The 26,164-nt window shown below is 43.9% G+C and overlaps 1 protein-coding gene across 3 annotated transcripts in view; it reads right to left on the bottom strand.

The window, feature by feature from the left end:
• ANKRD11 (ankyrin repeat domain 11) overlaps window positions 1-26,164 on the bottom strand; it is a 1,275,279-nt gene that overhangs the window by 611,231 nt on the left and 637,884 nt on the right. For all 3 annotated transcript variants that reach the window (XM_085639477.1, XM_085639476.1, XM_085639475.1), the window contains one exon: window positions 11,944-12,085. In XM_085639477.1, coding sequence (XP_085495603.1) covers window positions 11,944-12,030 — 87 coding nt within the window. In that variant the 5' untranslated portion in view covers window positions 12,031-12,085. The remainder of the gene's footprint in view (window positions 1-11,943; window positions 12,086-26,164) is intronic.

Genomic DNA, 26,164 nt, shown 5'->3' with positions numbered 1-26,164 from the left:
GAGCAGGCAGTGTTCTTCCCAACATAATCTTGATGTAGTGTTTTGTAAACTCATCCACTGACACCCAAGTCACAATCTGGCAAATGTCAAGGAGAGGCATCCCTAGCACCAACGCAGTTGTAGCAGACTTGGCCATGGTAAAATGGGTTCTCAGACCCTTAAGGGGCTGTAGCTTCATCACTGCACAGCAGATCGTGTTCAGACTTCTATCCACATCAACAGGGTCCTCCGCTTTACATTCTTCATTTCAGAAATCTCAACAGAAAGCGTATTGTCCACTACATTGGTATGATTGATATAAAAATAATCAATGCCTTCTTGTAGGAATCAACAGTGGAGACTTTCTCTTTTAAGGAGTACAGTGGAGCATAAACAAGCTGGTTGAGTGATTAACCACCAAAAATGATGGCACACGCATCCTTCGGTAAGAAAAATATCTGGGTTCTCTGTACCAAAATGTTGGGAAAGCAGTTTGTGTAGGTCATTTGACATGTAAGTGCCTGCAACTTTTTAACTCTCCAGGCTGACTTATTCATAGTGAAGAAGACTGTTTTCACGGACATGAGTCCCAATAACTATGTATAGACTCGAATGGCATACACATAATAAATGTGAAGACCGGGAAAACATGGCGGCCATAAGCTAAACGGTCACGGCTCCTGTTTCCATGGGTTTACGTCTGGTCTCAAGCAGGGACTACCCCAGAATGTCGTAATCAACTAAATGAATGCTACTTCTTACTTTCTCATAATCCTGAAGTGCTTTGTTGTTTTGCTGGTTTTCTTTTCCTGTTTCAAAGCGTATGGCCCCGGAGCTCCGCTGGACTCTGCCGTCGCTTCAAGTGTCACGGTGGGAAATCGCAGCTCGGGAGTGGAGGCGCAGCGGTGTTGCCTGCTTCCAGGTCCATGTTACTGGAGGCAAAGTGAGCATTGGAGATTATTCCAGTCTGAAACTCGGCAATGGCGGTGGAGTCGGCGGCGCTGAGACGGGGAAATCAAGCGTACAGGTAGGAAGCCTGGTATGTGCAGGAAATATATGGTGGCTCGTACACAGCAAGAAGGTAAGAGCCCTCTTGGATTTTTGCGGGACTTCAATCTTAACCGTTCTTGTGAGGGCTATCAAGAGATTCCTCCTGTCCTGCTCAATCGAGTTTCCAGCAGAGTAGAGGAGATTTTAAACTGTATGGAGACAAGTGAGCAGCAGCACTTTGATTTTCACCTTCTAAAGACTGCAGATAAACGCTGCGTGCAAGGGCAGCTCGGGTTCATGGCATTATCAATATCCCTCAGTCCTCTCTCCTCCTTAGAGTCTCTCCACCTGTAGTGGAAGTGCGAGTGACGGATAAACTAGCTAAGTCTAAATGGGCTAATATTGATCCCGCCGTTGAGCCTAAAGGAAGAGGGAAGGGCAAGGGTAGGAATATAGCGGCCTCAAAAGTTAAGATAACACCTTCTCTAAAATTGTTCTACAAGGTCTCGTCTACTTCCTCTTCTACAATATTGGCTCTAGACAAGGAAATCCCCGGCAGGTTGCAGTCTGCCATTATAGAAGATCCTGCCCAATGCAGTCTCCCTGATATGTCAGACTCTTTGCAAGTAGACATGCACCCGCCGGACCTCCCCAGTTCCCCGGGTGTTCTGGGAGGTTCAGTAATGGGTGCTGAGAATTTTGGTGCTTCAGGAGTTCCTAATTCTGTTATACACCCTACAGTCGATCTCTCAAATAGGTTCACTGTTTTAGAGGTCAGTGAGGTCTATGAAGGTCAACAAAATTATCTTCCTGCGACTGTTGATCCAGTGACGACTTCTGGTACTTCAGGCCCAGCAGGTTCCTCTGGTTCCCTGGCGGACATCTTAGTAGCTTTGAAGGATGAAATGAGAAATAGTTTCACAGTTTCTGAGACTAACCAGGCTGCGATCCAAGCTTCCTGTGTGGTGTTAGCCAAAAGATGGAGGAGGTCTCTTTAAGAACTGATGTAATGATGGCAAAACTAGCAAATCAGAACAAAGAATTGAAGAAAGATCTTGAGCGTCTTAAGAACCATACTAGGAAGAATAACTTAAGACTTATTAATGTCCCGGAAGCAATCAAAGGTGAGGATATTAGAGGGTTTGTGATCTCCCTGTTAAAAGAAACAGTGCTAAAAAACTCTCCCAACGTAGATCTTGCTCAGGAAATACAACAAGTGCACCATGATCCATTTAAAAGAAACCCGGCCAAACAAAAGCCAAGGAAAATTTTAATTAATTTTCTAACATATACTGTCAAGGAAGCAATACTCACCTTGGCTTTAAAGGAAGGCATTATATCATCAAGATCCTTCTCCAGTTCTTTCTCTTTTTCTATTAGATTGGATGTTTCTCATATTACTGCAACAAAACAACGGGAACTGGGCAAAAGAATGGAGGCTTTGAATAAACTGGGGGCTAAGGCTCAACTGAAGTTCCCCGCATCTTTGAGTGTCATGTGGAACAATCACATGTATATGTTTCACTCAGTTAAAGAAGCCGATTTGCTTATAGAAAGAATTAATGGAGGCGTATAAGTGGGAGAATGTGGAAGGTAGAAGAATGAAGTAAGGGGGAGCCCTGTCAAGTGAGACCTGTGATCAAATGTCATGATATTAATTTTCTTAAATCCCATGGGACAGAGTCCGAATAGGCTTTGGCCTAATAGAAGGGAGGGTTTCCCAAAGGGAGGGGGGGTCACAGGTGGAGTGAAAAATATCCTCAATCTCACATTGGCTGATATGGCAGATATGGGTTCATACCTAGATGGCAGGTATTTCCCCCCAGAGTAGTGAGGTTAAGTTCATTACATGGAACGTTAATGGGTTAAGGTGCCCCCGTAGACATACTGGTTCTGAAATATCTAGAATTATCCACTGCTCAAATCTGTCTTATTCAGGAGACACATTTAAGCTATGCAGAATGCAGATCTATTTTCCCTAAATATTCCTGGGTTGAATATTTCTGTACCTCTGAACAGACAGTGCACAGCAAGGGGGTTGCCATACTGATAAAACGGGGAGCAGGATGTTCTATCAAATCCACCCATTCCGATCAGTCAGGGAGGTGGTTGGTGGCACTTAGACTTTGGAGGTCTTGAGTTAGCATGTGCATCTTTTTATGGTCCCAATAGTGATGACCCGATGTACATTTGTAAATTACAATCAAATATGCTTGCAGTAGTATCGTCAGTAATAGGAGGTGATTTTAATGTTCTCTTTGAACCTATGAAAGATCGATCTAATCAGAGCCACTACGTGGGGGCTCCCAGAGTACAACGAGCATTGAAAAATATGTTACATGACTTAGATCTGGTAGATGTTTGAAGGGTAAAAATAGGCGACAAACAAGGGTTCATGTTTCATAGTAAGAAGCATGGCCACTCCTCCAGATTGGACTATGTTCTAGTGGATAGGCCAGGTTTGGTCAATATTACTGGTATTACTGTCCTGCCCAGCCATGTTTACGACCACGCCCCGATATTGTTTTCCTATGCTGGAAAACAGCCAAATCTATCTCCCAGATGGACACTTAAAAGGTCTATGGTGGTAGATGTTGATATAGTAAGGGCTCTTAAATTAGCCACTGTAGACTATTTTGGTGATATGGGTTCTACCTCCATGGACTTTGTTTGGGATGCCTTTAAAGCTAACATCAGGGGCATCCTACACAGTGTTATCTGTTCTAAGAATAGGGCAGGTGCTCGGGAGCTACAGACGTTGTTGGGGAAAATCCTTTAATTGGAGAAGGAGCGGTCTCGTTTCCACCAGGGGAGTACTGATAGGCTCTCTCAGGTCAACAGGGATTTGGAAGATGCTCGCCAGGAATATAGGGGAAAGTTAGATCATAAATGTAGGGCACAGTGGATGACAAAAAATATGCAAAACTTAGAGTACGGTGAGAAGGTAGGAGCACTCTTGGCATGGAAAGCAAGAGTAGACCGCACAAAAAAATAACATTAATGAATTGATAATAAACAAAAGCAGTGAAAAGTCAAGTAGTGAGGTGGATATGCAAGCCAGCCTTCTCTCTTTATTCGCAGAACTATATCAGGAAGACATTGTGCCTAACATTGATACACTTCAAACCTGGTTGAAGAGTAAATCTCTACCAACTTTAACCAATGAGGGATGTGGGATGCTTAGACGCCCCAATTACTGAGATTGAAATCCGAGATTAAATAAGTAAATGTAAAAACAAGGCAGCTGGCACGGACGCGCTCCCCAGTGAGATCTATAAACTACTCATCGATGAATTGGTTCCGATAATGGGTATCTTATTTAACAGTGTATAGAGCGGAGGGTTAGTCCCCGAATTCCTGAAAAGAAGCAACTATCATATTAATATTGAAACCTGGGAAGGATCCTTTAAAAGCAGATTCCTATAGACCAATCTCTCTGCTGAATACAGACTATAAGATCTTTATGAGCGTTCTTGCAGGGAGATTGGTCAAGTTGGCCCCTTAGTTGATTAATCCTGATCAAAAAGGTTTTATCCCCGGGAGATATATCCAGGAGCAGACAGCAGTTAAATTGGTAATATCGATTTGGCAATGGGGCGATCGGATCCCTTGGCCGTTGTGGCATTCGACGCTGCAGGGGCATTCAACAGAGTCTGCTGGGTATACCTCTGGGAGGTACTTAGGCAGATGGGTTTTGGTCCTATTTTTGTTCAAACCTTAGTAAACTGCTATCAGGGTGCCTCCGCAAAAATTCTGTTAAATGGCATGCTAACTTCCAGCTTTAACATTCAAAGAGAAACGCGAAAGGGCTGTCGTATTTTCCCGCTGCTCTTCGATATCTATATAGAGCCATTGGCACAAGCTATAAAATTAGATACAATCTCCCCCTTCAAATCTCAGCAATATTGTAGTAAGTTGGCTCTATATGCTGACGATTTGTTGTTATATATGGATAATCCTGGGGTGGTTATCCCAAGGGTTGAGGCCCTGCTGGTAGAATTTAGCTTATTGGGATACTTGGCAAATACCGCCAAAACTGAGGTGATGTGCTGGAACATCGATGGCTGGGATGGTATTAAGAGTAATGAGTTTATATATCTGGGTATCACTATTGTTAAATATCTGGGCAAAAGCCCTCAGATTAATTTGAATAAGATAATAAAAGAAGTGGACCGTCTATTTGCAAGATGGAATAATCTCCCACTGACAATCTATGGTAAGGTCAACCTGGTGAAAATGGTTATTTTACCCAATTTGACTTCTCTGTTTAATGCTATTCCCCTTTAATTCTCTAGTAAAGATAGAGGTAAAATCCAAAGTAAGATCGGCAGTTTTGTCTGAGCTAATAGGGGGGCAAGATTGTCGCGGAAAAAGCTAAGACGTAGGCTCACTAAAGGAAGGCTAGCTCTACCAGATATTAGTTGGTACTCCGACGCCTTCCAATTTAAAAACATCAGGATGTTATTGATAAAACCGAAAGAGACATCTTGGGGGAGATTATTGGGGGGAATGGCGAGGTCAGAGGGGGGTTGTGGAGGTGAAGGCTTTCTTTATAAATGTCTTCAATAGGTTCTTCAAAAAGGTTCGGTTGAAAGTACTTAGCGCTGCCCTTACTCTTTGGCACAAGGTTAGATGTAAATGGGGTATAGGGTACTATTCAGATTTTGCCCCGATGTGGGACTCTCCAGGGACTCAGTTATGTTTGAGGGATAGCCTTGCAATCCCAATTAAAAGGGCTGGGATTACTACTTGGTCTGAGCTTGTTTTGGCCGAAAGAGTGTATCCCTGGGAGGTCTTAAGAACCAAAGTCCAAAGCGGCCTTTCTAGATTCAAATACCTGCAACTAGTCGCCTGTTATGCATCAGGAAAGGAAGATATACAAGGAAATTGGGAGATGGAGCAAATATTACAACAAGTGCGTATCAAAAGAAAGGAGGTTTATATTTGGTATAAGAAGTTCTTGGAGATGGAAGATTCGGAACATCCCCCGCAGTATACAGTCTGAAATCAATCGGCTTTTGAGCCTGTGATTGAAGATCTATATGAACCCTCCTTGAAAGCTCCTTTATAAATACGTTAAACCGGCCAGCTTAAAAAAAGAACCATTTCTTTATTATTAATAGGCTTTATTATACCCCTGCAAAGATCGCCAAGTTTGCACCACTATCTGAACCCAAATGTCTGAGGTGCAATTCTCTTAACGCCAACAACATTCACATTTTTTACGAATGTCAGGATCTCGGATCCTTTAGGAGGGGGGGTGGAGGATTTTTTAAGCGGAATCTTTAAATTTAAAATAAAGGTTAATCTCTCTCTGGTAATATTTGGGAATGACGGAATGCTTGTGAAGAATCTCCTGTAGATATATAGACGTCTGTTATATTTGATATTAATAGCCCGAAGAGAGATTTGTAAGAAGTGGAAAGATCTGCTGCCCCCATCATGTAAGGACTGGCTAAAAGCTGCGTTCGCCATGGCTCATCTGGGCAAGGAGGGAGAGACAGATTAGTGTGAACATCTGGCAGGTCTTACTCTTCTGGGATAGGGAGCTGCGTCTGGTATAGCTCTGTCCCGGAACAAACTGGTCCTATGATTACACCTTGCCTCCAACGAAGGGGGTTGGCCCGGTTTGGCCTAAGCGTATGCAGCAGCCGTAGGGCGCATAGATAAGAATAACGGCTTCTCTGAGAATTGCAGATGTTTATTGGTGAGATGAGGATAAATAATAAAAAAAAATGTCAAGACAAATTTAAGGTCGAAATGAGTAATCATAAATGGTTAAGAAAGGAACATGTGTCAAACCTTTAACAACTAGTGAGTTAAACATGGGCGGATAGTCCAGCAAATGCAGAAAGGCCCAACAAAATAACCTTATACAGCGCTAACTGCAAGTCCTTGCTGGGTTACAGAAAACAAAATAATGTCCGACAGCTTAACTTGTAAGGGGTCAAGTGTTTTGGGCACCACAACAAGTAACAAATTGATCCAGCGCAGGTGAATTCCATGTCAGACAGTCTGGCCGTGAAAATGCCTTCTACCACTTCAGTAGGGAAATCAAACACTCAACTGCTGCTGCATAGAGGGGAAAGTTGCAGTGGTTTGGATGGATTATAATCTCCTGATTGCTGAGAAAGGAAGTCCTCCCGAAGTGGCAGTCTGATCGGAGGACACATGTTCATGCGTTACGGCTATCGCACTCTTCTGGCTCAGTTGGGGGCAATCTGGGCCCACATAATTTGATCTTTAGAACTCAGGGCAAAAGAGGTAGTGGCAAGAACGCATACAAGTGTCCCATTTTCCATTCCAGCAGGAATGTTGCTCTTGTGGAATCTCGAACGTGTAAACCTTTTGACACATTGGCTACATTCGGGAGGAGCGGGAGCAGACGCAGTGGACTTAGGAGTAATCCAACACGTGTTACAAGGTGACTAAATATCGGATTCCTTTCCCCCATGAGACAAGTTGTTCATTTAATTAGGGCTTCACCATTGGAAGCAAGCTAGGAAGTGAAGTGTGGCCTTCGCCACACCCACACAGTGGTAACTTCTTACCAACGTTTGGTAAGAACGGAGCCCCCTTGATATTATTAGGTCCTGATGAATGCCATGGACCCATCTGGGCCGCTTTGGCAGAAACATGTTGACCATTCACAAGACTGTTAGGGGACACTAATTACCCCAATCACCACCACATACATTTTAATATCATATAGTTTTCAGTCGCATTAAACAAATATTTCGGATTACTATAATGATTTTTAAACCCACTCACAATTTCACGGGCCCCCACTTAGTCATTTAGAAGTGCATCCTTGTCGTCAAGTGTATGCCCGTCCTCTATCAAACTAAGGTTTTAGAGGACAAGGACTGGCCAATGATGAAGCATGACACCAGGTGGTGTGTGAGACCAGTCCGTAACTTTTTGTGAGATGCCCACACTCACGACGTTCTTGTAACTCGTTTGGGTTATCACACTAGGAGCAGCTCTTTTGTGGTAAACAACCTTTTGACACGGCCTGTTTTCAATGGTGGTGAAAACTTCTAGGTAGGGTTCTCCCCACTGATGGAGGATGCCCTACACCACATTGGGATGTAGATGCAATTTGTGATCTGCCAGACACCACCTGATGAGCTTGTCTGAATTTAAAAACCCCTACCAAGTGTTTCAAGGCTCCAACGAACTCAAGATGCACAGGGCCTTCCGGCACAGGCCCTCGCTCCACCCTACCTATTACAGTACAATAGATGGTGGTACTGGCCATGAGAAGATGCACTTCTTGAGGGATGGCAGGATGGCCCTCAAGTCCAAAAGACTGATAAGGCTGCCAGAGTTCTCTAAACTCCATCTGTCCCCGATGACCTCCTCAGCCTTGCAAAGAAACGTCAGTCACCATCTCAGCTCTGGGTGGGGAAAGGGAAAGGGGCTTGATGCTGCAGCAATTCCTTTTGAGCAGTCACCACTGCAGATCATGAGCAGGCTCCTCCTAGAACTGGATGATATCCATCAGAGTTCCTTGATAGTGGGCCACTGGAACTTCAGACTCCATTACAGATCTTGCATGTGCCACCTGGCGTAATCGACAAGGAGGATGTAGGAGGCTAAGAGGCGAAGAAGACTGAGAGCTGCCCTCACGGATATCCTGGATTGAGGCAGAAACATTGTGATCATAGCCCAAATGTCCAGGACTAGTTGCAGCAGATCCTGAACTGCACTATATACAGGATAGCTCCAATGTATGAGAGTCTATGCAAAGGAATCAAGTGAACCTCAGCTTGCTGCTTGTGAATCCAAACAACGTAAGGAGGTTTGCCATCATCTGAAGGTTGTCTACAACTGACTGATGAGCCCACCTTCAACAGGCAGTCATCAAGTTAAGGGGAAACTGGCATCCCGACCCCTGAAGATGGGCAGCAACGATTGCCATCACTTTGGTAAACACCGGAGGGGTGCTGGTGAGGCCCAAGAGGACCACAGCAAACTACAAATGCTCCTGATCTACTCTGAACCACAGGTAATGTCTATGAGACTGCAGGATAACTGTATGAAAATGTGTTCTGCAGGTCCAATGGCACCATCCTGTCTGAGGCCAGAACAGACAGGATTCTTGGCCAGGGTGAGCATTTTGAATTTTTTTTCTTCTGCAAGAAATCATTCAGAGGTCACGGGTCCAAAATTTGCCAGAAACTCCTATCCTAATTTGCCAATGAAACGGCGAAGAAACAACCGTCTCTGCCCCCCCCCCCCCCCCCCCTAAGTCTCAAAACCTCTCAATAGCACCTTTGGAGATTAACACCCTCACCTCTTGAAGCAGAATGGACAGGTGCACCTCTGAAATTTGCCGTGGTGTGGGGGGAAGATTTGGCAGTACAAAAATAAAAATTGTAGAGCAGAGCCCTGCTGAACTATTTGTATGCCCCATCTGTAAGATGTGATGGATCAACCAGGAGGAACTCCTGAATACTACCTCAACAAAACAGGAGTGTGCCACCAAGGGAAAAGTAGAGGGAATTAGTGGCTACTGTCACAGGGAAAGAGTAATGGAAAAACTGATGCCCCAGTTAGCTTGTGCATTGCCTGCCAGAAAAGCATCCACAGCCTTGAAAGGACTGGGGTTAATGCTGTACTGAATGGGGAGTAAGTCTTTGCCTGTACACTAGCCCTTGGAGTAGCCTCTATAACTGATGAGGGAGCTGCTTGGTAGGCGTCAGACAACAGGAGTTTGCATTAGTTTTACTTTCTTTAAAACACTCCACGGCAGAATCAGCTTTTTTACTTGATAGGTGCGAGTCATCAAAGGGCAAACCCATGAGACAGGTTTGTATATCTGAAAACAATCAAGGGGAACAAACACTGAAGGCACTCACCCTTCCTAGACAATCTGTAGTATCGAGGTTAGCACAAATGACATATTTGGTCACGGTTTGTCGATCATGAATTTCCTGAGCCAAAGAGGCCCGAAGTGACCATCGGCAAGACTCATTGGCAGTGTTACAAAGAGCATGTGTGTAGCGACCCATTAAGCCAACATCCTTTACCATCACAATGCCAGGCTGGTAGAGGATAACATACATTTGCTAAACTCCTTAATCCTCTTGAACTCCCTATCAATCATGAGGAATGAACTGGGGCTGGGCTCAACTTACAAGTTGAATCCTGAAACACTAGGCTCTCTAAAGTATAATGTTTAGTAAGAAAAAAAGGCCAACAGGAGCCGCTCTGACTTCTTGCCATTTTTTTTTATTTTATTTATGCCAGGTAAACAAACATTATAAAACCCTGCAAATCTTTGATTACCCACACGTTCCTTGCATGTGCCAACTGTCGAGACATCTTGCTTTTGCTTATTTCAGGCTCCCTCACCTTGGTCCTTCCCCTTAAAGTTTGACATTTACACTCCCTCTCCAAACAAATATTTTACATGCCGCCTTTACCCATAAACCTACTCCCTGTTCTGTTTTTTCTTGTGCAGATCGTTTTTTCCTAGCCAGTGCTACAACTCTTGCGCTTTTCGGTCATAGTGACATAAAATGACCTACTTTTATGCATTTTACACAGATGAATGCAAAAACAACAGTTGGACAGAATGCAGAACAATGTCATACATTCACCCCGGTACAGAGATCTGGGCCTAAATCCATCGTTATTTTGCTCACCATGCCGTTCCAGTTTGAACCCAGCCATCTGCAAATCAGTCTTGACCCTGTGCCTCATGGGAACAGTCCAGCCCGAACTGCCAAGCCAGGTCCTCCCTGGACTGGAAACAAGCATCCTAGGACCGGTTTCGGGGTTTCACCCCTCTTCAGCCAGGATAGCTTGATTCCAGTGGCATGGAGTGCAAGGGACCCATGTCTGGGCATACCCTTGGCCAGGTCTAAACTGGGGTGGCATGGCGAGCAAAAGAATGATGGATTTAACCCAGATCTCTTGACTGGGGGTGAATGTTTTGATTTGTTCTGCATTCCGTCCATCAATACTTCTTTTGCATTTTACACAGATGAGGCAGGTAGTAACATGGTTGGATAAATGAGAAAATATGTACCTCAACATGGTAAAGTAACTTTTCTAAAACTGGCAGCCATGGCTGTATTGAAGATAGGGAGGAGTACAGAGGACAAAAGTCCTGCGAGTAAGAGGGGAAAAACTACGAAATCAGAATTTTTTTTCTTTAACAAATTGGTCTTTAAGGTCTCAGCTACTGTTCATTTTTCAGATGCTTTTGACAGAGCCCAAAGTCCAGTGCTACCAGGCTACTGGACAATTGAATTTAGATGTAAAAACGCTCTTATGAACTTCAATAGAATCGAAAGGGCGTACCCAACAGCAAAACAAAATAAAAAGGGTGGGAATATAGTGATATTCCAAAATAGTAGGGACAATGTCTCAAGACAAAAGTTGACAGTTTTGAAGTAAAAGAAGCCTGTGTGTGGAGGAGGCTAATGCAAAGCCCCTTTAAGATCAAGCAATATGTTCACCAATCATGGATGGCAATAGAAGGAAGGTAAGCATGGACCAAGGTCAAGTGAATAAGACTTTTTTTTTTTATAAAGTATCGACATCGAAGGAGTGAAAATATGTCTGCACGGACTTCGACCCAAACCAAACGATGTTTAATTGTGGGAGTGGGGAAGGAGAAGATGATGCTGAATAAAAGATACCAAAAAATAAACTAACACATCTGGACTTCTGAGAGGTAACGGTAATTTAAGAATTGTTTAGCACGTAGGAAAATGACTGACTTTCGGAATGAATTAGAGTAATTTGGAACATTGGTTGTATGCGAAAACTATTTTACAAGCAATGGACCGTCATTTATTTCAGGCAAAATTGTAGATGCTTCAGATACAATTCTTGGGAAAAGGCTAATAATCACTAGATCTACTTTGATTACCTTTACAGTTCAAATGGAAACATGACATTTCAGATAAAACAAAATCTTCAATATAGTCCAAAAACACTAAGCGTGGAAAAAAGTACCTTTTTTCCAGTTTGCTTCTCCACCATGTCGTTGTTGAGAGGAAAATCTTCTGACTGTGGTGTTTTAGAACACCCACCCTTGGGCATCGTCGTGCCTTCCTTACTTGCTCTTCATTTATGCTGCTACCGCTTCGTCATCAGTCTGTTATAAAGGAGTGGAAAATATTTTAACGAAACGTGGTATGAATGTCTTGACATAAACCAGCAGACCATCACTTTACACTAATTCTTAGCAACTGCCTTTAAAATAATGTAAAAGTGGTAATATGTTAGAACTAAAGCCAACAATACAGTGTAAAACCTTAGACAACCATTAGCAAATTATACCCTCAGCGAGCATAAGGTTGGCAAGTGTAAGCAAAACCATAAAATGGACAAGCATTTGCGAAGCAATAGGTCTCGCATTAGGAAGGTTTGAGCTTTTTGTATTGTAAATGGACTAATTTTTTATTTATGTGTTGGTATTGAAAATATTGAAATTACTAGCTTTCTCATGTACAATGTCAATAGTTTTAACTGTTGCAAATGTGACACCTATAGCATTTGTAATGCAATATGTGTTGTATTTACGTGACTTAGATGTATTGATATTACAAATAACAATGGCTTTTAATTTTTGCAAATAATTAATACTTAAATAAAAGTTAATGTAAATTATAATGGCAATCGTTTAAACTTTTGTTAATAACTCTTGTGAAGATTATGTTTAGTGTATTTGATTGCGCCTAAAATCCAATAACAGAAGTTAAATATTATCATTTTTTGTGCCATTTGTAATAAAGCCTAAATATTGAGAGAACATATTGGAGCCAATTGTTGTTGAATGGTTGTACAGATTGATACTGTGGTGGTGTCGAGCGATGCTGTGGCGTTAATTGATGCTGTGGCGTTAATTGATGCTGTGGCGTTAATTGATGCTGTGGCGTTAATTGATGCTGTGGTAGCGCATAGTGATGTAGTGGTGCCCTTGAGTGATGTAGTGGTGCCCTTGAGTGATGTAGTGGTGCCCTTGAGTGATGTAGTGGTGCCCTTGAGTGATGTAGTGGTGCCCTTGAGTGATGTAGTGGTGCCCTTGAGTGATGTAGTGGTGCCCTTGAGTGATGTAGTGGTGCCCTTGAGTGATGTAGTGGTGCCCTTGAGTGATGTAGTGGTGCCCTTGAGTGATGTAGTGGTGCCCTTGAGTGATGTAGTGGTGCCCTTGAGTGATGTAGTGGTGCCCTTGAGTGATGTAGTGGTGCCCAGTGATGTAGTGGTGCCCAGTGATGTAGTGGTGCCCAGTGATGTAGTGGTGCCCAGTGATGTAGTGGTGCCCAGTGATGTAGTGGTGCCCAGTGATGTAGTGGTGCCCAGTGATGTAGTGGTGCCCAGTGATGTAGTGGTGCCCAGTGATGTAGTGGTGCCCAGTGATGTAGTGGTGCCCAGTGATGTAGTGGTGCCCAGTGATGTAGTGGTGCCCAGTGATGTAGTGGTGCCCAGTGATGTAGTGGTGCCCAGTGATAGATAGATAGATAGATAGATAGATAGATAGATAGATAGATAGATAGATAGATAGATAGATAGATAGATAGATAGATAGATAGATAGATAGATAGATAGATAGATAGATAGATAGATAGATAGATAGATAGATAGATAGATAGATAGATAGATAGATAGATAGGTGAGGGCGATAGATAGAGTAATTATCAGGGCTCGAAAAATCTGAAAAATTGTACTAGTCCTGCAGGTCTAGTACCTTGAAAACTCTCCTCGACCTAACAGTAACCTACTTGACCTCTGTCTCTGGAAGCGGAGCAAATGTGACAAGATAACAAGATTTAAAGGCATCTTTATTGCTCATTTGCTTTGTGAGCAATAAAAAGGCCTTTAAATCTTGTTATCTTGTCACAGTTGCTTCGTTTTAAAAGACAGAGGACAAAAGTTAGTATGTTTTCCTACTTGCCAGAAAGGGCGAGTAGGACCTAAAAATAGCTCGACCTCATTAAATTTACCTCGCAAATGCGAGCGGTCGAGTGGATTTGTCGAGCCCTGATTATGTAGAATATAATTATGTGGCACTGAGTGGTTTTGTGTGGAGTGTATGTTGATTTTAGTGTCGTGTAATTATGTGGCATTGAGTGTTATTTTGAGTGTATCTTGCATTGTTTTCATTGTAATTAATTTGCACTGAGTGTTATTTGGAGTGCATGTGGCATTGAGTGTAGTGTAATTATGTGGTGTGTAATTATTTGGCGCTGAGTGGTATTTGAAGTGTATGTGGCATTGAGCGCTGTGTAATTATGTGGTGTGTAACTATGTGGCACCGATTGGTTTTTGGAGCGTCTGTTGTATTGAGTGCATTGTAGTTATGTGGTATGTAATTATGTGGCTCTGAGTGGCATTCGGAGTGTATGTTGCCTTGCCTTGTATTTCTATGGTTCCTTAAACCCTTAGAGGCAATTCTTTTATTTTAACTAAAACGATGGTAGTTAAATGGTGTTTACTGCAGGATGGTCGTTAAATGGTGGCTACGGAGAAGCTGTGTGCTGAAAGGCAAAGATAACACGGGCATGAAAGTGAAAGCGAGGATGAAAATGGAATGAGTGTGGCAGGATGTTAGTTAAATGGTGGTTACGGGGAAGCTGAGTGCTAAAAGGCAAAGAGAACACGGGCCAAAGCTGGAAGAAAACACGAGATGCGAGAGGCATGTGTGTGTGGCAAACACTGGTGGGGCTCAGGGCATTCTGTTGCTGCCTTGATGCCTGTGTGTGTGAGCAGTGCGGCTGTGTGTGTGAAGTGCCTAAAGTTGCAAGAAAACATGGTTATTTAAATCCTTAGATGCAGAATTAATGGAGCTTATGTTATCAACCTTAGAAGGATGAAAAGGGAATGAACGCGGCATATGTTAACTTTGTAAGCGCAGAAAGCGTGCAGGGCAAACTTATTATTTTGGTTGTTTGAGACTCAGATCTGGGCAAAGCTGCAAGAAAACACGGAGGGGGATGGCGGGCTGTGTGCGGAAAGGCAAAGAGAACACGGGCATGAAAGTGAAATCGATGGATGGCAATGCGTCCGTGAGACTAGCCCTGTGGTGGGGGAGGGACAGTTGTGAGAGGCGCCATGAGGAAACAATCTCTCGGCATGCTGTGGCAGGGGAGCGCATTCCAGGCGGGGGAGCGGACCCTTTGAAGTATGATGCAGAGGCTGTGGCTACACGTGCACGCGCCAGTGGGCTGAAGCGCTTTCCCAAACAGATTGCATGGCTGCACGATGCACGTGATTGTGCGCGTGCTCGCCATGCAATCCACTTTTGGGAGCACTTTAAAATGCACCTCTTACTAGAGTCTCGCATAGCGATTGCGTAAACGCAATAGCTAGGGAAGACCTAAAAAAAAAAGACTGCTGTGACACAAAGCTGCAGTCTACAGTGATTCACATGTTTACATGCATCACCTTGTCTATGTAACTCGGAAGAATTTGTTGCAAACTAAAACTACCTTGCTGTGGCATCCACCACTATCCCTCATCGACGAAAATATTTACTGCATTGAACATCTGAGAAAAGGCCTCCACTATTTACAGCTGTTTTTACTTTCAGTGTGAATCTGAACGTCCTTAGTCTCATCAAAACGCATCTGTTGAAACTTCGCAATAAGTTCACTGCTAATGTAAAGTGAAGCTATATGTATTTTAAAAAGTTCAATGAGCTCATTTTTTGAATTGTTAAAATCTTCATAAATTGAGCAACCAAGGCGGCAACAGTTCAACAGCACTGCTCAGTTGCAGGTTCACCAACTATAAATTGAACACAGAGATGCATATAAGCCGTTAACTGATGTTTCATCAAGCTCTGCTTTTCCTTTAACTGCACAAAGCATTTAATGTACTCTTTGAAAACGAACTCTGCCATTTGGCAGTGGTTCTTTGGCACTAGTAACTATCGAGCATTTTTTGTAGTCGGGCAGTTTTCACAAGCAAGTAAAATAAGAAAAGGTTGAACTCTGCTAAAAACTATTTTGAATAAAGGGGTAACCCAACTAACGATTAACAATTGTTTTTTTAGTGATGCGCCCCCACCCCCCCCCTGTTAATAGGCCATTAGCCACTGAAAATGCTCGGTTCTAACAATGTTTGTGTACCCACTAAGTGAACTGTAAACACGCATTTTAAAAGCACACAGCTACGGGGGCGTGGCTTGGACGGCGTTGGTGATGGCCGCCTAGCCTGTTCTCTGCCGTGCAGGAGAGCGATCTCATCAATTTTCGGGGGCAGAAAAACACCTCTTCACCCGTATGCACCGCGGAGCAGGGCTTTAGAACCTCTAAGGCACGCTCGGTGCGAAGCTCGGCTCTTGATATCGGCCGGACGCACCTTTTTGCTGACATGCTGCCACGACACTGATCACGGAGCGGAGCGCTGTCAGCCTGCACGTCTCCTGGCGGAAAGCGGCGGACCTAAGAGACTCGCACACGGAGAGAAGGTGAGCCATGAGGGAGGCGCCGGTCAATGTATGCTCACAGTTTTTAAAATTGGTGAGCTTATCGGCGTGGTTCGAGCTTGCCAGTAACTCCGTGTGTCCGCCTGCCTGTCCCTAAGATGGCCGCCCGCCAGCTACCTTGCAAGTAAATCTCCACAAAAGCGCCAATACAGTTGCTAAAGCCCAGCGGAATGTTCAAATGGCACAGTGTCTCTGCCCTACGCCTTCCTGAAGGGTGCCCTTGGTAGCGAGAGCGCAATTTCAGCGGCGATACAGCCGAAAATAGTGAGAACCTTCCTTCACTGGCGCCTGACCCCAAGATGGCGACTCTGTTCAATTTTCCACCTTTTTTTCGGCGCGAAAAACGGGAAAGAGATGCAATAATAGTGCTCTGTGCACTTTAAACAAATGGGAAGTTTGCTCAATCAGTCCTGCAGACCCAAGGTGGCATAATCTAATGACACATTATCTTTTGGAGTTGCAGCCACAAATGGTAGTACAGCCACAAGCAGAGCGTGACACATGAACACTAACCAGCATTAGTCACTATATCATTTGAGGCTGATAGCTTTCTGCACGTTCAAATTGAAAGCCAAAGGTCCAGCGCAAGTGTCCCAAACCTTATTTTGAACGCACCGACACCATCTGCTAGATCTCTGAGCTTTAAGATCACAATATTGAGATCTCTGTTAGACGACCTAACTCGACCAGCGCTTTGACATCCTTCAGACCACCCTGTAGCGTCCTCCACACACTACCCGCCTGCAAAATGTCGGACAGGGATGAGAAGAAGAACAACAAAAAGGTAAAACCGGAACCCTCATTATCAGACTCTCCTATTAAATCGAGGGCAGACGTCAGCAGTACCCTAGAGGTAATCCTGAAAAAACTGGCAGAGGTACACGACCTAGCAAAATCAACCAAATCCAACACCGACTCTATGCAGCTGGAACTTACTGCAATTAGAGCTGACATGAGCTCTGTACACAAAAGCATAGATGAAGCGGAACAGAGAATTAGTGACTTAGAAGACAAATCCAATATTGCATCCACTTCCATACAGCAACTCCAGGGATCAACGGTCCAACTTAGACGCCAGGTGGCGGAATTGGAGGACAGGAACAGAAGGGGCAACGTGCGCATTTTTGGAATCCCAGAGAATGCGGAGAAAGATGCGAATTCCTGCGTGGACTTTCTAGAAGCTTGGATTCCGAAGATAACAGGGATTTCCTTCCACCATGAGTTTGAACTCGACAGAGCCCACAGAGTTCCTAGCTACATCCCTCATGGATACAGAGGCCCGCGTCCACTGATATGCAAACCACTGAGGTACCAACATACGGAAGCTATACTTCAATTCGCAAGACGCAATCACAAAATTTCCTGGGAAGGCCATAATATAACTTTCACCCAGGACTACTCAAAGGACACACTCGAAGTCCGGAAAGGCTTCCTGGCCCTGAGAGAAAAACTTAGATCAAAAGGCATTCAATACTCCTTTGTTGGCCCGGCGAAATTCAGGATCACCATACAGGGCAAACCGAAATTCTTCACGGACCCCAATGCACTGGCGCAATTCATCGGTGACTCTCCACCGCAGAACATGGACTTGTCCAATGGCTCTTCAAACAAACGGAAGACCAACTCGCAAGAAAATATAAACTCGGGTTCTGGTCATGGGTGACTCTAACGGAACAATTTCAAGCCTCTAATTTGAAGTGCATAATGTTCTCATTGTTCAGTATCGCCTATGATAAATAGCTAGTTGAAATAATCTTCACCCCTGGGCAGCCGAACTTTCTGCTGTCTCTTCTGTTTTCAGTTTCTGTTGATGCTTTGATTCTGATCGACTCCGTCAGGTAAGACCGCCCAGTGTTCATACCGTGGTCACCTGTACATCCATTAATATCCTTAACAAGTGTTTTAGAATGGATCTTGCTTGATGCTCTCTAATCCGAAATCGGGGCATATGCTCTGCTCCTTCACTCTCTACACCATGATCATACCGGGGAATCAGCTGTTCCTCAGGGACTATCTATATATGTATCTGCAGAAAATCCCCTCATGTCATCTTGTCTTCTATTTGCGCATACCTTTTGTTTACGCATGTCTTACACGTATGAATGCACACGGTGTGCGTGGCTAAATGGTCATTACTCTTTTTGAATATGTTCTTAATCTTCACTGCTTGGTTAAGTTTTATGTTTACAAAAACTATCAGTGTATCAAACACTACTATATACTGCTTACTACTTACAGCTATCGAATATGGTTAATTACCTGTTCCCTATTACATCCATCAGTCTAACTCCTTCCTGCGATGCAGATGGATGGTAATGCCGTCGCAGTTCCCAAGTTCTGTTGAGAAGGGAGGGGGGAGGGTAGTAGAGGGAGGGAGAGAGGAGGGAGGGGGAAGGGGGCAAGGGGGGGGAAGGGGGCAAGGGGGGGGGGGAAGGGGGAGGAAAAATCTGGTTTGTTTCAGCATGCTTTTTCTATTTGAGGTTAATGCTCTTTCTCAACTATATGTCAGCAAAAGGACTGCTTTCCGATATTTCATGGGGGACCTCGCAGTACACATGCGGTGACCTAACCTATTGTGCTACTAGCCTATCCACAGCAATAGCCTCCAGTACCATGTTCACTACAAACCCGAAATGCGTCTGCTCTAACATCACCATTGTAACAGCACTACACGCGAGACAGAACAGATCCAATGAAGCAGCTTACTCATTCATACTCATCACACACCTACCACCCTCTAACGTACTCTTCAACAATAATACACCAGAACTAGAGCGACACCATAGTAACCAATGACTCGTAATACATCCATCTCGGAGGGCCTTAACATTGTTTCCCTCAATGTCAAAGGTCTCAACCATCCGGTCAAGAGGAGAAAAGTTCTAGATTATCTGGCAAAATCCAAGGGTGACATTCTACTCCTGCAGGAGACTAAACTATCAAAGGATGACGCTGTCTTTATAAACCAACATTGGATATCTCACAACCTTTGCTCCCCAGCAGTTGGCAAAAAAAGGGGGGTTCTCACACTAATAGCTAAGAAATCCAACATCTCCGTAGTTTCACACACTCACGATGATAACGGCCGCTTCATCATGGCACACCTTCAGAGAAACGAAGATCATATCCATGTCTTAAACATATATGGCCCCAACAATGACGATCCAGAGTTTTGGGATTCACTAGCCCCGACCCTAGATTGTATTCCCCAGGGAGAACTACTAATTGTGGGGGGCGATTTCAACCTGCCACTAGACCCAATTACCGATCGACACTCGAATTGCGCCTACCACCCCACACGCTCACATACTAGTTTACACCGCCTATGCTCCAGATTCAACTTACACGACTCATGGAGACTCCAACACCCTGATGGCCGTGATTACACCTTCTACTCGCCTCCTCATAATTCCTACTCGAGGATAGATTATATCCTCATTAATAGCCCCTTCACCCACCTCATCGAAGAAACCAGTATTGCCCCTAAATTGATTTCCGACCACTCAAGCATACAGACCAAACTAGTGGGTTCCAGTTCCATTCTCCCCCCTAAAAGATGGAGATTCAATGACGAAATATTCTCCGAGCCAGAAAACAAACGAAAAATCGAGGAGGCCATCCTTGACTACCTCAAACATAATGACACCCCCGACTCAGACATAGAGAGTGTTTGGGAGGCACTCAAAGCCACTTTGAGAGGAGTAATAATAGGCATCCGAGCTCAAACTAACAAAAAACTAAACAAAGACTTGTCCACTCTGGAAGACAACATCAAAAAGCTGGAAACCGCCCATATAGCAGATCTCCAAAACTCGAATATTTTAAACGACCTCACCAAACTCAAATATGAATACAACTCGATACTCAGCAGAAGGGCAGGGGTCTGGATCAATAAGTTTAAGGCTCTAAGAACATGTGAGGGCAACAAAGCTGGGAAGATCTTAGCATCATATCTAAAACATAAAAATAAGCAATTCAATATTGCCTCAGTTAAAGATAGCAACAATGCCATCCAAACAAAGCAGAACCTAATTCTTAATACGTTCAAATCATTTTACCAAGACTTGTACAAAAATAACCTAGACTTTGACTCGGAAGAGTGTAACAGGTACCTAACCTCACTGGGTCTTCCTAAACTAAACGGTACTGATAAGGACACACTGAACTCTCCGATTACCCTTCAGGAAATATCAGCGTCCATTAAGACGCTTAAATGTAAGAAAGCACCGGGTCCTGACGGGTTCTCAGCCAGCTTCTATAAAGAACTCACAAACTCCCTGAGCCCAACTCTCCTAAAACTATTCCAATCCTTTAGCGTAACAAAAAGTATTACCAAGTCCATGAGTGAAGCTACCATCATAGTCATACCTAAAGATGGTAAAGACCCTCTGCTAACCAAAAATTACAGGCCAATCTCCCTAATTAACTTAGATTGCAAAATTTATGCTAAGATCCTCGCCACACGTCTAAATTTACAACTCCCAAAGCTAATCAGCACATCACAAGTAGGCTTCATGAAACAGCGCATGTCTAACGATAATACGAGGATCCTCTGTCACGTCATTGAAAAAGCCAAAATGCTCGCAGCCCCGGCCGTAGCCATTACCCTCGACGCAGAGAAGGCGTTTGACAGAGTCTCCTGGTCTTTTCTCAAGAGCTGCATGTCCGCCTTTAATCTGGGAGAAACTTTCACTGATTTGGTTATGGCCCTATACCGGACACCTTCCGCACGCATTGCTATAAACGGTTCATTGTCGGACGCCTTTCCCTTAGAACAAGGGACTAGACAGGGCTGCCCCCTCTCCCCTTCACTTTTCCTCTTGGCAATGGAGCCCCTAATTGCACATATAAAAAAAAATGATATCAAAGGTGTGGAATTCGGGGATAAGTGCGTCAAACTCGCCGCCTATGCGGACGATATCCTGATTGTAACGGAATCACCAGAATCTTCAATCTCTGCACTAATGTCCACCATAGATAGTTACTCTTCCCATTCAGGATACAAACTCAACCGGGATAAATCTGAGGTCAAACCACTCAATATTTTAACCACCAAAGAGGTGCTGGGAGACTCAGGGCTATGTTGGCAACCAGAGTTTGTGAAGTACCTAGGTATCGAGTTTGGTGACTCCCTCATGGAGACCCTCCATCGAAATGAAAAAATCACTTTAAATAAAATCAAGACGCAACTAGAGGGGTGGTCCCCCCATTTCATCACTTGGTGGGGTAGGGTGGAAACCATCAAGATGATGATTTCACCTCTAGTTAATTACCTCATATCTATGCTCCCACTAACCCTCACACCAGACTTCTATCACAAACTAGACATGGCCATCTCTAATTTCCTATGGAAAGGGAAAAGGGCAAGAATCAGCATAAAAAAGCTTCGCTTAGACAAATCCGCGGGAGGGGTCAATTTACCAGACTTTAAGAGATACGAGTCCGCTTTCCTAGCCAAACAAGGAGCCCACTGGCTCGCTCCCTCACCTGAATACACCCCAGTATGGCTAGAAATTGAGGAGGAAATTCTTAACGGTATCTCCCCTAGCGCGGCCCTCTCATCCAACCTGAACAAACTGACCCATTCTAAATCGATATTTCATAACACAAAATCTGCTCTCCTAAAGTTTGATAGAATCCTAGAAATCAACATCCGGGGCTCACGATGGGAATCCCTTTGGGACAACCGTAACATTCTGTACAAGGGTAAGCCCATGCACAACGAGACATGGATCAAAAAAGGCATACTGTTCCCACACCAGCTGTACGCGGGGGAATACCCTATTCCCTTCAGCGACCTACAAATCAAATACGATCTTGCACCAATTGAATTCTATAACTTCCTAAACGTAAAAACGGCTTTGTCCAAACTCAAACTCTCCCCGACACCGCCCTCACTCCCACCATACCTTGCCAGACTAAACAGACTAGGACACCAGGTTTCCTTTCTCTATAAACTCAGCCGTCCCCAACAATCTGGCCTTACTGCCCCAATCACACAATTCTGGAATAACCTTTCATCTAGGCCAATCACAGACTCAGATTGGACCAACGCATGGATATCCTGCACGAGACACAAAATCAGCCCTACACTATCACAGACAAAATACTGGCTCTTACACAAAGCCTTCTGGACCCCTGCACGATTATTTGCACACAACCTCTCCCCAGATGCCTTTTGCTGGAATTGCAAACGCGCGGGGGGTGACTTATCACACATCATCCTAGAATGCGACTGCGTGGCGTAATTCTGGGAGAATATATTCGACTTGATCTCAAAGCTATTCTCCATCTCACCGGTGAAAGAGCTCCCTTACCTAGTTTTCGGGTTCACCCAGAACCCATCCCTTGATGCAGATGATAGGGCATTACTTGACCTCCTCCTCTCGGCTGCAGTTAAGACAGTCCTCAGCAACTGGAAAGATACCAGCAAGGCCAACTACGCAGGGTGGTTAAATTGGATAATTAGCTTACGTGGAGCAGACAATATTACACTCCTTCAGACACCGTGGCGTCCTGCCACGAGAAAACTATGGTCGACTCTTGATAACTACTTCACGACACGTAAGCCACCTTAGATGGGCCCACACACCGTCCACGACTCACCAACATATGCTGCCCGACTGCCTTCATTGCACTCCTAGCCACCGTAAATAATTGTCCTTAATGAATGAGTAAAATGCTGTTGAAATACAATGTCTGTTACTGAATTGTTGTGAGTATGTGATACATGCTCTACGGTTGTACTTTTGTACTGACATTTACTATGATGTACTGTAGCGTACAGTAATTTTGATTCGTAAATTTATGACTCATATTACACTAATGAACTTGCTTTATATATGTCTATGCTGTAACAACCAATAAAAAACTTTTGAAATAAAAAAAAAAAAAGCACACAGCTACAAGGGATGTCATTGAGCAACCTGTGGATTCAAACAAAATATGCAAGTGAGCCTTTTCTGTTTAAGAGGAGACAGAATAGCAATCTTGCCAACGTGTCACCTCAGGACGGTATCCCAGTGAACGGTTATCTAGGTTACATTATTAAACGGTTTTTATACGAAGCAGCGTTTGCCCAAGGAGCGCCCACTCTGGAGGTGTCCAAGGACAGACGTTGCCGAGCCTAGCATGTGATGTTAAGTCTTCACTGCAGACCAACTGTACACACGGGGTGGCTTTTGCAACCTGCTGTTTTAAACTGGAATGGGGTTGCTATGTCCGAGCTGTCAATGCAGGGCGCAATGCAATGTGTGCTTAAATTGCGTCAACAAAGCGTGCTATCACAGAGCATCTTGTTGGCCTTCACGCTGCCTGCCATAATGCTGCACTTTTACAAGCACTTCGAGCATTACCTGTGAGTGGAAAGTGGATTTGGCTACTTGGCCTGGTGTGATTGTTTAATCAAATTCTCGGTTCAATGTTTCATAGAGGTATGTTCTATTTCTTGAAAACATGTACACCTTTTTTCAGGTCACAGCTAAGAACTCATTGCTGTGGCTAACAACCAGGCCTCTGAGAATTAGGTCACGACTCAATCTCCCGAGTTTTTCACTTATCGGACCACCTGGTTCATGGATTTCTGCTTTGTCTCCGACTACCTAGTCTCACTCACTAAGTTCTATTATAATGGGCTGTGAGTTCTAACAGCCAGTGTGTGATTTTTAAGATTAGGTCCGATATTGTACAGCTAGGGTAACAGGCTCTGGGCTTGTTACAGGAGCACACACGTTGATAGACTGAGCATGCGCGACGGACTCACGGACGGACCCTTCGAGGGTTGATGCTCACCAGAGAAGACTGAAACAAAATGAAATGGCATTGATAATGTGAGTATGTACATCTAAAGTGCTTCTCTAAAATATGTATAGTGTTTATTGTACTATAAACTAAGGGCGAAATCTACACCAAAGTACAGTTTTGCTGTAGTCATACCTAGAGACAAGCGTGACGCACCAATTTCATTACAAGACCGGAGGCTACAATTATGTATATATTTTTTTTTAATGCTAACTCCATTATGCATTATTCCTTTATTGCAAACTCCACACAGCCACACTGAAGTATTACATCACAAACGAAATTGTTCTAGAACAGAATACAGGTAGACCTAAATAGGCATGCCCACAGTACAATCTACCTCTTTTAAATGCGGCTCCACACAGATAAGAATCTCCAATTTTGTATCTGCAATATCTTTATATTGTTGTCTTTTAGATATTGTATACAGGTTTCCAATTTACGGAAACCTTCTCCCTTATTCATGGCCGTGGTGTCTTTGATTTCCTATTAATTGTAAATGCTTAGCGCTAGGTTATTTTAATATTGGACAAACATTACACGGTTCTCACCCCTGTCAAGGGGCTAGTTAATCCTTCAAACAGTTTTTCTGATTTGGTTAAGTGCTTTTACCCCCCAAAAAATTTTAGATATATATCTTCTGCTACTGTTTAGCTTAAAAAGAAAAACGGCACACAACTTAAGTGCTCAGAGTACAGCAGAAGATACTGCCATCAGAGTGAAGAATTACTTTATGAATACATTCTTGACCTGGATCAGCAAGATATGGACACTGAAGGCCTCTTCACAGAGGAGGAACGTCCATCATCCTCTAAGGGGATAATAATGGATCCCCTTGGTCAGGAGATGTTCTCCCCACATATCAGGCATCCAAGAAGTGCTGAATGGTGGCCTCAAGATCATGTGGGGAAATTTATTAGAAGGGGGATAAGAAATCTCCTTAAAAAAAAAAGAGGCACCTAACATGTTGAGTCGGTTGCTCTGGACCAGGTATCCAAGAGACGGATTGCCTAAGACCGACCCTGGATCCTGAACTTATCACCTTTTAATTCAAACTGGGGAGAGATTCCAGAAAAGGCATGGAAAGATCCCTTAAGGCTTGTCAAGATAGCCATCTCAACATCCTAGGCCCCCCAAGCTAGAATAATAGTCATGACAGAGGAGTCCCATGTTAATCTACTTAGTGGCTGGAGCCTGGGAGCTTTGATCCTCCTAGGAAACATCAGTGCACAGCTGAAGGCCGAAAGGCACAGGGTTGTCCTAAGCAAGATAAACCCAAAAATGGAAGACATGGAGGATAAAGAACCCTCTGAACACTACAAAGGCCTCCTGTTCAGAGAGGATATGATTAAAACAATAGGAAAATATGTAGCTCCGTCCATGGCCTTGGACAAAGCACATTTGAATATGAGAAGGGTTTTTAACCCAAGTGTTTTTAGTCGGGCCAGAAGGGGCCTTTCTACCGGCCGAGGTACTCAAAGGCCCAACTTCAGACAAAGAGGTTTCGTTAGAGGTTACCAGCCAGGTACCTAAAGTCCTTCTACACCCAATGAGGACGAACCACTCGTACCAGAGGCTTCAGGTCCCGTGGACAAAGATCCAATTTTCAGTGTAATTTCGAACACCTCTCACATTTATTTTTCCATGGAAAAAGTGTGAGGGCGTGGTCAACTCAAGTTCTATTACATGCTTAGAAATTACACAAGACCTTTGGGTCCTGGAAACAATTCAGGGCTTTCAAATAGATTTTGCAGAGGTCCCGGTCCAATCCGCTATCTCAAGAGTATTGAAACGCACCTTAGAGCAACAGAAAGTGGTAGAAGAGGTGGTCTCTAGGATACAAAGAGGTGCACTCGTAAAGGTTTCTTGGGATTGGCAAGTTTTTGTAAGTACACTCTTCCTGGTGGAGAAAAAGAAAACCAAAGAATGGAGACCAGTTATAAA

Source organism: Triturus cristatus, chromosome 12 (genome assembly GCF_964204655.1).
Source record: "Triturus cristatus chromosome 12, aTriCri1.1, whole genome shotgun sequence".
In the NCBI taxonomy this organism is placed as follows: Eukaryota; Metazoa; Chordata; class Amphibia; order Caudata; family Salamandridae; genus Triturus; species Triturus cristatus.
This window is presented reverse-complemented; position numbering and strand designations above follow the sequence as displayed.